Here is a 16377-nt window from a genome sequence, read left to right as displayed (position 1 = left end):
GACAGCTAAAGCATAGTCGCTTGATTTTTTTTTTGTTTTTTTGGAGGACACATCATTTCACATTCTGTCCTGCTGAATGTTAAGTATAATCCAGTCAGAAGCAGAGCAAAAAATCTGCCCGACCTCAGCAAGGCCTGTCCATAGCTGTTCGGGAGAAGAGAGATTGCGTTTGAAGTTTATGAAGCATCAGCACACGCTTTAACCGAGCCTTCCAGTGCTAATGCCAATTCAATCCAGCAGAGAGAGAGAGAGAGAGAGAGAGAGAGAGAGAGAGAGAGAGAGAGAGAGAGAGAGAGAAAGGGAGTATTAGAAAGCACTCTTCATTTTAACACAGTTTTAGTCTTCAATTGTATCTTTTCTTGAACAGAAATATTGAGTGTAGTCAATATTTTGTCATGTTGAATTTATACCTTTTAGTTCATTTCACTGACATGGTATATCATTACAGTCAAAAACCAAAATTTTTAGTTGAATTTAATGTGCAAAAATGGTGGGAATGTGTAAGCCACTGAGACTTCTCCAGTGGATAATTTTTCATTCAAATTTGCATCAATTTCCCTGGAAGTTAAGATTTTTGTCACGGTTTCCACAAATATTAAAGCTACACTGTGTAATTTTTTAAGTTGATTCTTAGCAAAAAACACTTAGTTCTTTCAAAAATATATGTGCTCATTAATGTATATTTACTTCTTTCAAGTAATAAAGTATTCTCGTAAGTTTATAATCTGCCATTGAAAGTACATACGGGTGAGGGGTTCGAATGCCGGTCGCCATGTTGCCCCTCCATCTTGAAACTACATTAGCCAAAGAGGGACATACCTGTAAATTCAAGCTTCGCCTTTCGCGCTTTACACTCAGTGACACAGAGACGATTGCGAGGGGGAGATTACTCGCGATTTGAAAGATTACTGATGGAGGATCACGCCTATTTTCGAGGACATGTAGCAGAGTCGCCAAGGAAGCGAAAGAGAGAATTAAACGTCAACGCGACAGGCAAATCAGCAAGACCAAAGTCAATACTGGGGTAACTTTTCCCAGATGGAAAGAGCTCATGAGGAGCAAAGATTTTAAAACGGACGCCGAAGTTGCCTGCTTTCTTCTCGACAGGTAATCCAGCCTATTTGTGTAAAAAAGTTTTATAGTTGCTTGTCTAACCATAGCGTGGTTGTGCATAACGCCAGAACGACCTCTAGAATAACTTGCGTTACTTTTCCTCACGTCAATGGTGAAAAAGTATTGTTTACCTTGTAACATAAATCTGTGCTGCGACGGATCACAGGTGATGAATAGTTTTAAAGGCGCAATTGGACGAAGTCGAACTGGAAGCCATGTTAATCTTGGAATAATACGGCCACCGTAGGAGTTAAAACGCCCTCGAAATTGAAAGGAACAGAAACTAATATTCACTGGGTAGTCATATACAATTTCACCGCTAGATGGGGGAAATTATCACACAGTGTAGCTTTAAGCAGCAAAAAGAGTTTTCAACATTGATAAATGATAATAATAAGATCCATTATTAAAATCAGCGCACCAAATCATCATATTAGAATGATTTTGAAGTCTGGAGTAATGGCTGCTGAAAATTCAGCTTTCATCACAAGAATAATTAACATTTAAAAATAATGTAATAATATAATAATATTTCACAATATTAATGCTGTTACTGTATTTTCCATCAAATAAATGCAGCTTTAGTGAGCAGAAAAGACTTCTTTCAACAATATCAAACAATCTTGATTATTCCAAAGGTTTGGCTGGAAGTAGTAGATATTGTTTATAAAAACTTGTTTATTTTATGTCATTGATATGAAATATTAAAGAATCATTTGAATTATATCTATCTACATTTTTCTTTGTTTAAAACTCATGTTATTGTCATCATGATGCGTCTTTCATCGCATCTTAATTTTTGCAGAAACAGAAAAGGCGACAACACTTTTTTGACAGCGATTTTGCTGACGGGATTAACACTGGTAGAAAGAAATAAAAAAACGTGTTGGTCACAAGCGAGAGAAGCAGACAGAAAGAATGAGAAAGAGAGAGCAGCTGTTGAAGAGTTGAGATCTCCACAGCTTCTTCTTCATCACAATGTTATCATCACTTCCACACTTCCGCTGTTGCAAGCTCCTGCAAACGCGTGCCAGCCTTGCCACGTTCTCCGCACACAAAACCCTCCCTCTCCCAGGTGCAAGCAGGCGAACAATGGACAGCCGCTTATGCGGTTCACAAGAAGCTAGGGCAGAGACATGTTGCTCGGAGTAAGCTGCGTCCCTCTGGCACAGACGCCACAGTTGCCATTACTGTGGGAGCCGGTCACGTGGAGGCTTCGGTTCTCACGCGGACCCTTTTAGGGGCGATGTGTGTGGAGCAGAATGAGCACAGAACACTGGTTTTACAGTGTTTGAGTGCGCTGCTTTTGCCAGAGGTATCATTTCCACTCCTACCATGAGAATGAGGCTTTAATAGTCCATATGTGCTCTTCCGTGGAGAGGTTTCCCTCTAGCCATGATAAGGACAGATGGGAAAGCCTTATTAGCATCTCGTTTTTGGCCACGCAGGCGGCGGTACAAAACTACAGGGACCGCAAAGCTGTGTCAGTGAATATTTACAGACAGTCAATAAGGTTCTGCATTGAATCTGGACCGAATGTGATTAGATTATGCAATTGCACTTTACGGTAAGACACCCCAGGTGAATAAGGTAAAACGGAAACTAATAGATCTCACCATACTTCCCCAGTTGATTAATTACATTAAGAATCCCCCCCCAAAAAAATTATGAAACGCTATGTTAAATATGCAAATGAGACATTATTTAATAAAATATTCAATCTGCACACATTTCCAGAACAGAAAAAGCCAGGTTATTATTATTATTATTATTATTCATTTTGGTCGAGAGTCAAAGATTTTTACAGATGGGATTTTGGGTTTCTCTTTTTTATCACTCCATAAATCAGAAAATACTGTCAAAAACCAGAAAATAAATCACCATGTTTAGGTTTTGTTTGTTCAGGCAAATGATATATAAACAAACTAATTTTGAGAAAACAGCCTCTAAAAATATGTATTTGAAATCTATATACACAAATAAATAAACACTTAAAAGTGTATTTAAAATGTCTTCTTTTAACTAGTCTGAAACAAAACGTTGTGTAAAGTCAAGACCAGAGCATTAAAACTTCCCTTAAAGTTAACATGAGCCATTTGCGACCCATTTTACTTCTGCAACCAGATGCATTTTTGAGTCAAGATACTCATCCATAAAAATAAGTAGAGTGGGACTTGATTTTATCCATCGGGCATTGATTGGAGTAGCCGTTACACACCAGAATGGAACCAGATGGTTGTAGGGTTAAACAGTAAGAGCAATTTGATATGTCAGCCAAAAAGTAAAGTCGTTTCCGAGGCAGAGCAAGTTAATGCACTTAAAAAAAATGGTTACAAACATTTTTGGAGAGATGAATCATCACAATAAGACCAGAAATGTGCATTCCGAAAGTAAATAGGTCCATTTTGATTTCATGTTGACTTTAAAACAAATGATTCTGCTGCAAGCTCACAGCGACTACAGTTCTCAATGTGTTGTGCGTAGGCCGAATATCTCAGTCATGGTTATTAATGAAATACTCACAGGAATGTGAATGAGATTAATATGGAGTCATAAAGGGAGAACAGCTGCTGCCATGGAAGTTGTGACTACAAATAAAACTATAATGAACTCATAAAAAAGGCATGATGGAATTGAAAGATTTAACACTGCAGAAAAGCATGGCATGTAGAATATTTAAAGCTGCAGTGGGTCATTTCTGCTCCACTGGTGGCACCAGACAAAAACTACAAAACTAATGACTATTTCCCAGAAATTTCTCTCATTGTTCGGCTCCCCACAAAAAAAAACAAAAAAAAACAAAAAACAAAATCAACCTAGAAATCAAAACGGACCTATTTACTTTCGCAAAGCACATTCCTGGTCTTATTGTGATGTCTTGCTACTTGCTACTCAAAAATGAAAAATAACACATGTATTGGATACATCACACTAACAATCTTTCTTCATAAGTATCATTTTGATCCGTCAATATCTGTGAGGTCTACTACAAACAGATAGGGAGAGAGACAGAGGTTCAACGACCTCTGGATGGAATGATCCATCAAAGGATAGACATTGCCGTAGAGGAGGGATCTATCATCAAATGGGCACATGCAATACGGAAACAATCCCCAGGCATTGCCAAACAGAGGTCGGAAAGAACAAATAAGGCTTTCAGTGCATGTTCTGCTAGTGACCTTTGGCGAGCGAGAAGGAGAGAAGAGGAGACGTGCAACTTTATGAGAATTGCGTTTTCTGAACCCATAGGAAAAGTGTTTCACAAATGAGCTTTTTTACTTTTGCTCAAGTTTCCTGCTTCTGATATTTGTTTCCTAAGAAAATGACTCCAGTAATCTCACACGCATGTGTCTTTTCAGTTTCAGAAGAGATCTCAGCAATGTCTCAAACTATTCTCAGATATTCCATGCTACAAAATACGAGATGTCAATATAAATTCAATCACCAAACTCAAAGACCAAATTTTCTTAGATATACTGTCAACATTCATTTTATACCTCTATTTTATTAATCCTGAATCAAAGACTTAGTTGAGTATGATATTTCATAAATCAGGCTTTTATGGCTCATATAGTATGATATATGGGAGAATATGGAGCTCAAACTCGAGGAGGAAAAATCACCTCGGTTTTATTCAGAGGACTAAACAGAGCAAAAATATGCTGATATTTATATGGTCAAAAAGTAAGATGAAATTCTGATAGCTCGACATGTAAATCAATGCTATCTTTATAACAGTTTAGCAGACTACTTACATAAAATGCATATAACTATCATAAATATGTCTATCTTTATATAACAATCGTATTAAGATGATATTTAAATGCTGAGTTTTATGATCTCAACTCTGCATTTTGTTTTCCGGGATTTTACTCGCTAAAAAGTTATCATTCAGATGACAGAAGGCATGTACAGTAGTAGATTTCAGGTTTTTCAGGAAACGTTTTGATCATGTTGATCATGTTTTTTTGGCCTTAATATCAAACATGATCAATGACAGTAGGCTTTTAGGGTTAATGTATGTCAACAATTGTCTCAATTCATTTGAGACAAAGTTGAGACTTAAGTGGAATATAACAGATAACTCAAAGAAAACTCCTAAGCTATAAAAAGACCAATCACAGCAAAGCACCAAAGTTCCGTCAACTCACATCGTGACCTACTGCTGAACCCTCACCAGTCGCTGCATTGCAATTTTGAAAACGATCAGCAGAATCTCTTCCAAAGCAGAGGTGCTCTATACATCAGCGGCAGACATTTCCTGCCTGCAGAATATTTTCCTTCACCACTCCTCATTCAATATCAGCCATTCAGACTTCAGAGCGTATCATCAAAACCTGTCACGGAACGAGATGACATCACCGCATCCCCAACACATCACCAGAAATGCCAGCTGAGACGTCGCGGGACGAGGAAGGTCTGAAAGCATACACTCAAGCACACCCACGCACACAAATAAATGCGACGACAGAGAAAAGCAGAGCCGTTGACTCCGGCATGCAAAGCAATGCATGTTAGAAGCTCTCTATTGAAGCAAAGAAAGAGGCGTACAAGCTATTATCAGAACAAAACTGCAGATGCCTACGCTCTCTTCAAATATTGGACCAATTTTGAGGTTCTGCTTGGCAATCTAGAGCACCATCACCTCCTTTCATTATCGTCTTTTGTTCTTAATGTATTGCAAAGCCTGCAGAGTGAACTACAGGTGTTTGATATGACAATTAGAATGAAGGCAGAGGAACGGCTCCAGTTTTGCTCTGTTTTCATTTGTAGTTCTTGTTTTCACCCAAGAAAAAGGCGGAGAAGACGGAGAATATGTGGGAGACAAAAGTAGCTTGGAGAAATGTGAGTTTGTTGCAAAGTGCCTGTGATCAATACTAAAGAGGCAACAAAACTGTGATGTTATTTTGGGGAGAAAATGACAGGCCGCTTTATTCTTTATCTCGGCATCTGTCTCTGTGTGTGTGAGAGTGAATATTGTGGGTGCTAGCAGCCTGATGTATGATGTGACTGTGAGAAATTAAAGAAAAGGAAATGAGAGCATTTTCTTCCTCTTCGCTGTCAGGTTGTACCAATAGACCAACAGGTAGGAGGCCACAGGAGCAGCACAGTGCAAATATATACATGTATATATATATATATATATATATATAGCTGGCTTTATATTTTAGGAATGGGGTCCCTTTCAAGATGATCATCGGGGCTCCGAAAATCCCTTAGCTTAGTGTTCAAATACTTTTTGTGGTCACCGTATCTGTGTGTTTGATGAAGAATGTTCAATGAGTTTGTGTAATAAAGGATTCTATTATTTTCATTGCCTCATGTTGACATGCTGTAGGGCCTACATGAAATGTTCACTTCCAACAAAACTCAAATTTCTGGAGCTACAATCACCTGGGCCCATGGTTAAAGCTCTCCCAGCCCCAACACATTCACGCACACACACAGAATCTCGGATAAGCATCCACAACTTACCCGTCACGTTGACCTCTACCAATCCAGAGCGTGTGCCGATGCTATTGGTGGCGTCACAGACATACGTTCCTCCGAGCTCGTAGGTCACCGGGCCTTTGAAGAACAGGGTGTTGTTCTTGATCTCAATATTATTGGGAAGTGATCCATTCAACCTGAGAAAAACAAACAGATGATATGTTTTTAGTTCACCTGTATGGAAAAAAAAAAGTTTGATGGGAGACAATATCAACTCACGTTGGGCAAGGTTGGGAATTCTGACAATATCAGTAGATCAGCCGTCATTACGAGGACAGATTCAATCTGCTTTGTTGTAACAAACCAAACATACCAGGCATACTTCAAGAAATACACATCTCAAACCGGCAGACATGAAGGATGGTACTAAAAAACGACTGAACGGGCCCTTACAGGCCTGAATGCTGCCCCAGGACAGAGGGTGTGATTTGAAATGGAGAAAACAAACACAGACAAAAAGCGGAGATGTCATATGTGGGAAAAAAAAAGAAAAAAAGTGTTATTTTGCTGACACTCTTTCAGTTCTGGCCTGCTGCACCTGAAGATGGATCCCAAGAGACTAAGACAAACCGATCAAAAAATGTGGAGTCTGACTCTTGGTGGCTACCCTGAGACTTTAACTGTAGTGTCTTACCTGATTGTGGCCTAATTCTGAATTCTTCAAGGTTCAGCTGCCCAGTGGGTCTAAACATGCCCCGTGCTTCCTCTAAAGCTAGACAGAGGTCACAATCTTTGGCGTGCTGGTGGCAGATGCTTCTTATCAGAGATCAGTATAAGGATGCCTCCCCAGGCACCAGACACCTTCAGATCATCTTGTTCCCACTTAACAAGTTCCTTCCTTCCATCTCAATGACACCCAATCTACCAAATCTTTCAGGGTCTGGACAACTGGTGGTGTCCTTTATAAGGACCTTTCAACTAGGAACCTTCACAGCAAACGTTGGTCCGACGGCAACGTCGTGTCCCTGGTCAAAAATAGTCGCGGTGGGACGGCATAAATCGGTAAAAAATATGTAATATGTATGACATTGACATTACCAAATATATAAGTTCTGGACAAAAAATAAATAAGTAATAACTTTTCATATTTGCAGATCAATTACAATACAGAAATTCAAACGTTCCTCACCAAAAGAACCGAAACAGCAGTAATGTAATAGTAATTTAGTATAATGATAGTATACTAGTGGGATAAATTGTTAAAGGGGGGGTGAATTGCTGTTTCATGCATACTGAGTTTTTTACACTGGTAAAGAGTTGGATTCCCATGCTAAACATGGACAAAGTTTCAAAAGTTAAGTTGTACGTTTGAAGGAGTATTTTTGTTCCAAAAATACTCCTTCCGGTTTGTCACAAGTTTCGGAAAGTTTTTTTCGAGTATGGCTCTGTCTTACGTAAGATAGAGCGGAATTTCCTTATATGGGTCCTAAGGGCACTTCTCCGCGGCCGCGCGCGCACTCGCAGACCAGAGAGAGAAGAGAGCGAAAGCAGTACGTTACCTCAAAGCGCTATGCTCGGCTTTTAGGAAAGTCAATGTCACCAAAGAAGTGGGTTTTTGGTTGGCAGGGCAAGACAACCCTGCACAGATTCCCAAAGAACCCAGCGTTAAGGGAATAGTGGATGGAGTTTGTTTTTTCGAAGCATCAACGGAGGTTGTGCACGACTCTTTGTTCCCTGCATTTCGACGATGATTGTTTTATAAACAAAGCCCAGATCGTTTGCAGATCGTCTAATGCTTAAGGATCGAGCAGTCACGGTGAGTAAACTACTTCAAATGTCTCTCTGTGTTGTTGTTAGATCAGTTAGCACAGCTATAGCACACCGCCCACACGGCCCGCCCCCAGCCGCTCGGTTTTTTCCGGAAAGACTCGGTACGGCCAATCTTTCACCTCTAAATATAATAAAACTAAAGACGTTTTGGAGATATGAAGGATACAATACTACTCTATAGGTACTCAAGATTAACAGGAGATTGAGTGAAAATGAGCATTTCACCCCCCCTTTAATTGTGATTATTAGAACACAAACTAGAACATTTGTGTCTTTTATTGTATTGCTGCTGTTGGTTTCAAAACAGCAATAAACCAGTTACAGTGATTTTACCATGGTTAAGTTGTGTTGTCAGGCTTGACGCAAAGCAGAGCAATGACTACTAAATGTTTAATTACAAAACATACAACCTTCAACAACACACACACACACACCACCGCCTCGTTCCTCAGACAATTTCACGCAAAACCTAACTTGGGTTTGGGTTGTATTGTTTTTCAAATGCTTTTATTCTTGAAGCAGAAGTCGTCTGCCTCCTTTCTAAACTGTTGCTATAATATTCATAACCTGGTTCAGGACAAGGCCTGTGAGACAGCTTTCAGCTCCAAAAATGCAGAAGGTATAATGTGTTTCTCTAAATGCTGACTGCTGCAAAGCAATCTGATAAGATCCTGCAGACGGAAGACGGGAGGGGAGATAGATAAGGAAATTTGTCACAATGAGCTGTCTGAAGATAAACTCTGAGCGTGAGTGTTTATGACTGTTCTGCTCGCTTTATGATATATTTATGGTAAGAATCTCTCGGGCATGTTTTGATAGCTGGGAAATTAACGCAAGTCTGAAATTGAAAGTGTGTGCGATAGGGAGACTGCTTATGAGTACTTGCATCATAATTCAATGTGAAATCTGAAATTTAGTTAAGCTATATTTCGTATAGCCGTGCTTAGCCAGACTTTTGAATATCGGCATAAAGTCTGGCCCAAATGGTTGCTTATTTTAGCCAAGAATCACCTAGGACAGGAAATCCTTGGACAAAAAAAAGAATCCTTGGACAGGAAAAGACTAAAATCTAAAGCAACCAATCACAGTTTTAAGGCAAGGTTGTCTGAAATTGTTGCATATTAGTTGTGTCAATCAACTTAGAGCTTGCCAGACCAAGAAAGCACATTCCATTTTTGTACAAAAATGCATCGAGTGGTTGCCAAACAGATTGTGACTCCTTTAAGGCTGAGACTTTATTTCTTAAAGTCTGTGTGAAGCAGAAGTTGAGACTGACTTTTCTTCAGTACTGTAACGTATATCTAGATGAAACTGAACATTGAATGAGATCAAATAGACGGAGAGGATTGATTTTAGCGTACCTCCTCGTCATCTCTAGTTCACAGCAGACTGGCTGACGGTTAAGTAGAAGAATCAGAGATAGAAATACATTTGACTAAAGATTATGTGATTAACTTGAGCGGATTGATTGTTCAAAACAAGATTTGCAATGTGCGCTCAAAGAGCAAATAGGTTTCAATTCATTTAAAGGCACACTATGCAAGATTTGTACCTTAATATAACAGCTTCGAAAACATTTCGATGGTAAACGAACTTGTAGTAGGGCGAATCATCCCGATAGTAAAGTATTTACGACAGTAACGTTAAATACAAGTACTCCACAGCGACTCTAGGGGTCGCTGTTTGAGAAAAACAGAAACTGCATAGTGTGCCTTTAATTCAGACTTTAATGCTTAAGTGTCTTTTTTTCTCTGTGTTAAAATACTTTTTTGTAACCTTGTATGCAGAGACTATTTGTGACCCTGGATCACAAAACCAATCACAAGTAGAACAAGTATATTTGTGGCAAAAGCCAAAATTATTGATTTTTCTTTTATGCTAAAAAATCATTAGGATATCAAGTAAAGATCATGTTCCATGAAGATATTTTGTAAATTTCCGACCATAAATATATAAAACATTTATTTTTGTGAGTGAATGCAGCACAATCGCAAATATAAATGGAAAACATTGAAGGCGATTTTCTCAATGTTTCGATTTTTTTGCACCCTCAGATTCCAGATATTCAAATAGTTGTCTCTTGGCCAAATACTGTCCTATCCTAACCATACATCAATGGAAAGCTTATTTATTCAGCTTTCAGATGATGTATAAATCGCAATTTCAGAAAATTGACCCATGTGAATGGTTTTGTGGTCCAGGGTCACATTTGTGGACTGACTGAAAATAATCCGACCAGCCTGACATAGCAACAGCAGCTCAACCAATAGCATGGTTATCAAGCATTATTAGATTCTAGGAGTGTTTAGGAAAGTGATTTTTTAAAAATTCCATCTGGTGGTGCAGAAATTACACACATCACACAGACCTGAATGTTCCTCCCAATGTTTTTCTCTGTTCACTTTCAGAACGGCATGTGTGTAATATTTATGCATAACGTAAAATATTCAGCGTTTATACAACGTAACAGACTTCCGCACATTTGTAATTGAACTACTAGTGCTTGTGTGTGTTCCTCCGTAGATTGAAATGTTCTGCAACAGCGCGGTGATGACCTCCAGTATAGCGCCCAGGGGACCCTTCAGAACACATTTGGTGTCCGCTCTGCACTGCTGCTGTGGCCGTCCCCTCTTATATGTCACGCGGGCGCCCGCGTCTCAACCCATCACTGTCTTCTCCTCCGCCTCGCTCTGTAATCACACCATTCTCTTCTATCTTACCTTTTTCTCCCATTGTTTATCTTCTCGCTTTTATATCAACACCCACCGTTTGAATGAGACAAATATTCTTGCTCTTTTTAGTGCTGTTTGCTAATTACGCAGAAGCTTTTATCTGCTTTTATAAACGAGTTGAGTCATCGAGTGTTAGACTGCATGTTTGTGTTCACAATATATTGATTCACATGAATGAAACGCACACAATGACACTACTTTGATTTGGACCAGCAATAAGCAACCACATCAGAAAAATTCATTCAGAGCATTTTAGCAATGGCATAGCAACCAACAACAAAACCCTACACCGTGGCGACAACTTCTGCACTGACAAGGACCAAACTTTGTCCCCCCAAATGTTGAACTTCCTTCCCATTCCCATTGTCTCGGACCTCATCAAACTCCCTGTTTTTTCTCCTCATTTCATCCCTTCCTTTTCTTCTCTTTTATGATACTTCCAGTCTCAGTATACCAATTACTAATAAAAATGCCTCAAGAAGACCTTAGCGCCATCCGTGAGTCCCTCTTCACAGAGTTGGCTGCTGTATATGTGTCCTTTGATACCCTGAATAGCCCAGAATGCTCAGCGCTTTCCTCTCTCTCTCTCTTGTCCTCTCTCATTAAAACTCACCCGGTCCACACAGGCAGTGCACCCTGGGCATTGCCAGCTATTAATCCACCACAGCTGAAGTCCGGTGACATGTTTTCCTTTCCCAGCTTTCACTGCCTAATTACAGAACAAATTGCCACATTTATCTCTCAGTTTTTGCTGCATAATTCCTCCATTTTTAACTGTAACACATGACTAGGTCGTCCAATGTTTTCCAACGTTGTTGGTGGTGTTCGGTATTGTTCGCATTTACACGTGCATTCATTGGAATCAGCTGGGGGAATTTTGTCGTGCTAATTGGCATATAAGTGTGGCGCATACGGCTACGGCGTGGCACTGAATGAAAATGCTGCACTAGGGAGTTCAACCAGAAGGTTATATTGGTCATTTAACAAAGTTGACCTGACCCAGGGGCGCAGGAACAATCTGGAACAACACATTAGAAGCCTTATCAGCTTGTCTCATGAATATTAATTTACGAGATCTAACTAGTGATAGGCTGATAGGTCAGGCCAATTAATCGCCATCAGCTTGCCGAATCCACTTGGCCAAAGTATGTAAGTTCTACAATCTGCCAACAGCCTTTGGATAACTAACAATGCTCTACAATTTTCTAAAAGTCGTCTGCTTCAGAGATAAAAATGTGCTGTTTCTTAAGTATTTTGATGCACTGAATTCAATTATGACAATTAAAACAACTGGGTGGCAAGCAGGGCAGGTGGCGCGAGTGCTAATTAGTGTAACCTTTTGGCCACACCAGTCTCGAGTCTCACACCGTGTCCTAACCAGATGCGATGCGATAAGATTCCAGCGACAAATAAATAGTCTGTCCACACCAGACGCGACGCGACTATGGGACGCGATACAAATCTCAGCCAATCAGAAGAGCGTGTGGGCGGGCTCTCTCGGCAAGCTCCCGGCACTCGCAACGAAATGGATAAGTACAGTGCATAATCAAATTCATGAATATCACACCATTTTAACATTATTAAAAATACATACTGAGTTACTGAAACAATCGTTGTCATAGAATACACTTGTCTGTTGATCTGAGGTGAGATGCTTTCAGTACGGCTATAAAAAAACACACAAAATGATATTCAAACTCACACAGATGCTTTTAACATTACATAAAGCACATGCAAGACGAGAGAGGACCAGGCCTGGACTATTTATGTTGTGTTTTATTATGTTTATATGTGACAGTCGTCCATGAGGGACTATTATGTTAATTATTTTTTGATTAAAACTTTACGTTGATCGTTGGCCGGTTCCCACCTCCTTCTTCCCTGAGTTTTTAAACTTCGTTACAAACTGTTTGGCTACTGTTTACAAAAAAATTCAGTTTACGTCTACTGTATGTGTATTGTGTAGATAGTACCTGTCCTGTTTGTATAACACTTTAAAAAATAGCAAACAGGTTATATCAATCAAATTTATTATGAAACAAAAGGCACAAAAACTAATATGTGCACAGTTTAGTCTTATTCAGTGTCTACTTGGCGCTTCTTGGCTTGTCTCTTGTATTAATAAATGGAGCAACTCTTGCCACTGTCCAGCAATAGTCTGCAAGCATTGGCTCTGTTTGAAGTTATCTGCACTGCTCACACAATTACGAGGCATCTCTGCTCCCTTCGGCTAAACAGAAATGTGTCCATTTGCAAAATCAATCACTGACAAATAAGAGAGCACGACACTGTATGACAGGGGTGCAAAATTCAGTTCCTGGAGGGCCACAGCCCTGAAGAGTTTAGCTTCAACCCTAATCAAATAGGGGAAAGCGTGGCACAACCTAACGCTTTTTGACTTTCTCAGTTTGTGTAAACCTACTTAGGGTTCAGAGTACCTGCATTCATTTCACATGTCTAGTTAATACAGTGTATACTTTTTTCTTGATATACCCCGAAAGAATGGAAGTGAAATAGGTAGGGCACATTGTAACATGACAATATGACAGCTTAAAATGTTATCTGATTTAATCAAAAAATGATCTAAGACAAACTAAAATATTTGTCAATAAATACATTTATTAAGTTTTTCATATAAAATAATGGAATTTTTGTTTATATAACTAAAAATTAGGGCTGTCAAACGATTAATCGCGATTAATCGCATCCAAAATAAACGTTTGTTTTTACATAATATATGTGTGTGTACGGTGTATAATTATTTTCTATATATAAATACACACACATGCATGTATATATTTAAGAAATATTTGCATGTATATACTGTGTATATATTATATATCATTTATATTATATATAAATATTTTATATATAAATAACACATTTTTCTTAAATATATATGCATGTGTGTGTATTTATATATAGAAAATAATTATACTCCATACACACACATATATTATGTAAACACAAACTTTTATTTTGGATGCGATTAATCGCGATTAATCGTTTGACAGCCCTACTAAAAATAAAATATTTTTTGAGTTTGACAACAAACAGCAAATCACAGCTATACAGTATAGTTCAAAACAAAATAATAATTAATAATTTCTGAACATTGACTCTCAGTCTTTATTCACCTTTTTCTAACGGTTTCTAGAACTCATAAAAGTATAGAATAGAATAGCATAGTTCTAATAGGGGCATGTTGTAACGCAGTGTTACAACATACCCCACCAGTGCAACTGTGAGTTAAACCCTGCTAGTGTCTTCTGCTTATTAGATCAGCATTAAAGAACTATATCTGTTAAATAACAGATATAAGATAAAAAATACTATCAGATTTGTCTCATTTTAAATAAACACAAAAACAGAGATGAAAAATGAACACAAGAAATGTAGTTTTGCAATGGTTAAATAAATGTTCAGTGATATCTTCCAAAGATTTCTGAATTTGTACGCATTTTTTTCTTTATATACTGTTGATATGGTAACTAATAATTACACTAAGTTTCATCAAGCTGGCATGTGTTGAAGTATTTAAAACAAGTGTGATATTACTAGCTCTGCGTTAGGTTGTGCCTCGCTCACCCCTACACCTGATCCAGCTCATCAAGTCCTTCAGGCTTATTTGAAAACTACAGGTATGTGTGTTGGAGCAGGGTTGGAACTACTAAACTATACCTCATATTAATGTATAATGATTAATAAAAGTTTAAATGATTGAGCAATGTTTGCTACAGCCTTGACCTCAGACAAACACCAGCATTGTCCACAGAAAGGTTATCAAAACAGAGCTGAGACTGTGCAGTCATCATATTCATTTGGTAGGCAAAGCAATGACGCCATCTTTTGCCAACATAGTTTGCATCCAAACCCGTAGCACCAGAAACTCGACAACAATCACCATCACAAGACTCATAATGACAAACAAGACTCAATCTTCCTGTATATCTCTTTCGTTGTTCTTTCAAACCAGTATATTGGTAAGGTAAACATACCTAAGTACAAAGGGTAGCTTATTTTCTCATGTTTGATCTTGTTTGAAGGGTTATCAATGGCTCCGTGAGTTCTGAATAGAGCCATTGTAAATGTCTTTACTTATCATGATCGAGTGCTAACCCCCAATGAATGAAGTCGTAGTTTACTGAAGGAAATTATTCTGTTATCACTCATAACACATCTAAGCTGTCGTGTAGTATTACAGTAAACTGAATACTTCAGAGGAGCGCTCTTCAAACATCAGTCGTCATTTATTTAGTTTAATGATGCCGATATACACAACCAGTCAAACATTTGGACACACTGATCGTCATGATCTAAAAAAAAGGCTTATGAGTAAATGCTTGACATTAGGTTTGAACACAAATATAAATTATGCACTTCTATAAAAAATATAATTTTGTTTATTTTTTAAAGGGATGGATTAGAAGTGAAGGAAAATCACGCATGTCAACACTTATTACAGCTAAAAAGTCAAATAAAATAATTTATTTGTTTGTGTTATTTAATAATTGAACAATTAATTTACAGTAAAACTCTGTAAAAAAGCAGTAATAAAACATGAGTAGGTGTGTGCACACTTAGCATAAATTAATGACTGTAATGTGTATTTGAAAAAAGATTAAATGCATAAAAAGAAAGGTTTCAAATCGAGTAACTTTTTTTATTCCTCACTATGCTTTTCACTCAATAAACATTACTCATTCATCCCAATTGTATTATTTAGCTGAGACAACAAAATGATTCTTCGATTAGTAGATAACTCACAGTTTCCACTGGTAGACGGTGACGGGTGGGTTGGCGTCTGCGTTGCACGTGAGCTGCACGTTTGGACGATTCAGGAACCAGTTCCCGTCAAAGCCCTCGATTTTAACCTCCGGCTCATCTGCAAAAAAAGCAAAAGAGCGTCTTCAGGCAGGGGCTCAGGTGGCTGTTCTGGGTCACATGACTTGACGATGGGTGCATGTCATAATACTGATTAATGATCTGGGCTCATAGCTGAAAGGTCAAGAGTTTATTTCTTAAGCGATTGGGAGGAGAGCCAACACATGAAGGGTTACTGAGACTACAACCACCACTGTGCCCTTTAGCTACCCACTTAGCCGCAAGCTACTCCAGGGCAACTATTCCAGAAATTGGCCTAATTGGATAAGAACCTCAGCTAAATGCCAAATTTCAATTCATTACCGCACAATTTTTGTTCTATTAATGACGGTATTCAAATGCACTGCATACTTGATGGTACCGGTCAGTGATTTCTATGTCTCTTCAG

The 16377-nt window shown here is 38.5% G+C and overlaps 1 protein-coding gene across 6 annotated transcripts in view; it reads right to left on the bottom strand.

The window, feature by feature from the left end:
* The window catches only part of nectin1b (nectin cell adhesion molecule 1b), a 246888-nt gene that overhangs the window by 158549 nt on the left and 71962 nt on the right, over positions 1-16377 (bottom strand). For all 6 annotated transcript variants that reach the window (XM_079874415.1, XM_079874414.1, XM_079874412.1 and 3 more), the window contains exons 4-5: positions 15873-15990; positions 6589-6740 (exon numbers count right to left, since the gene is read on the bottom strand). In XM_079874415.1, the coding sequence (XP_079730541.1) occupies positions 6589-6740; positions 15873-15990 (270 nt within the window). The remainder of the gene's footprint in view (positions 1-6588; positions 6741-15872; positions 15991-16377) is intronic.

Source organism: Squalius cephalus (assembly GCF_949319135.1).
Source record: "Squalius cephalus genome assembly, chromosome: 6".
NCBI lineage: Eukaryota > Metazoa > Chordata > Actinopteri > Cypriniformes > Leuciscidae > Squalius > Squalius cephalus.
Note: the sequence above shows the minus strand (reverse complement) of the source record. Positions and strands in the feature narration are given on the sequence as shown.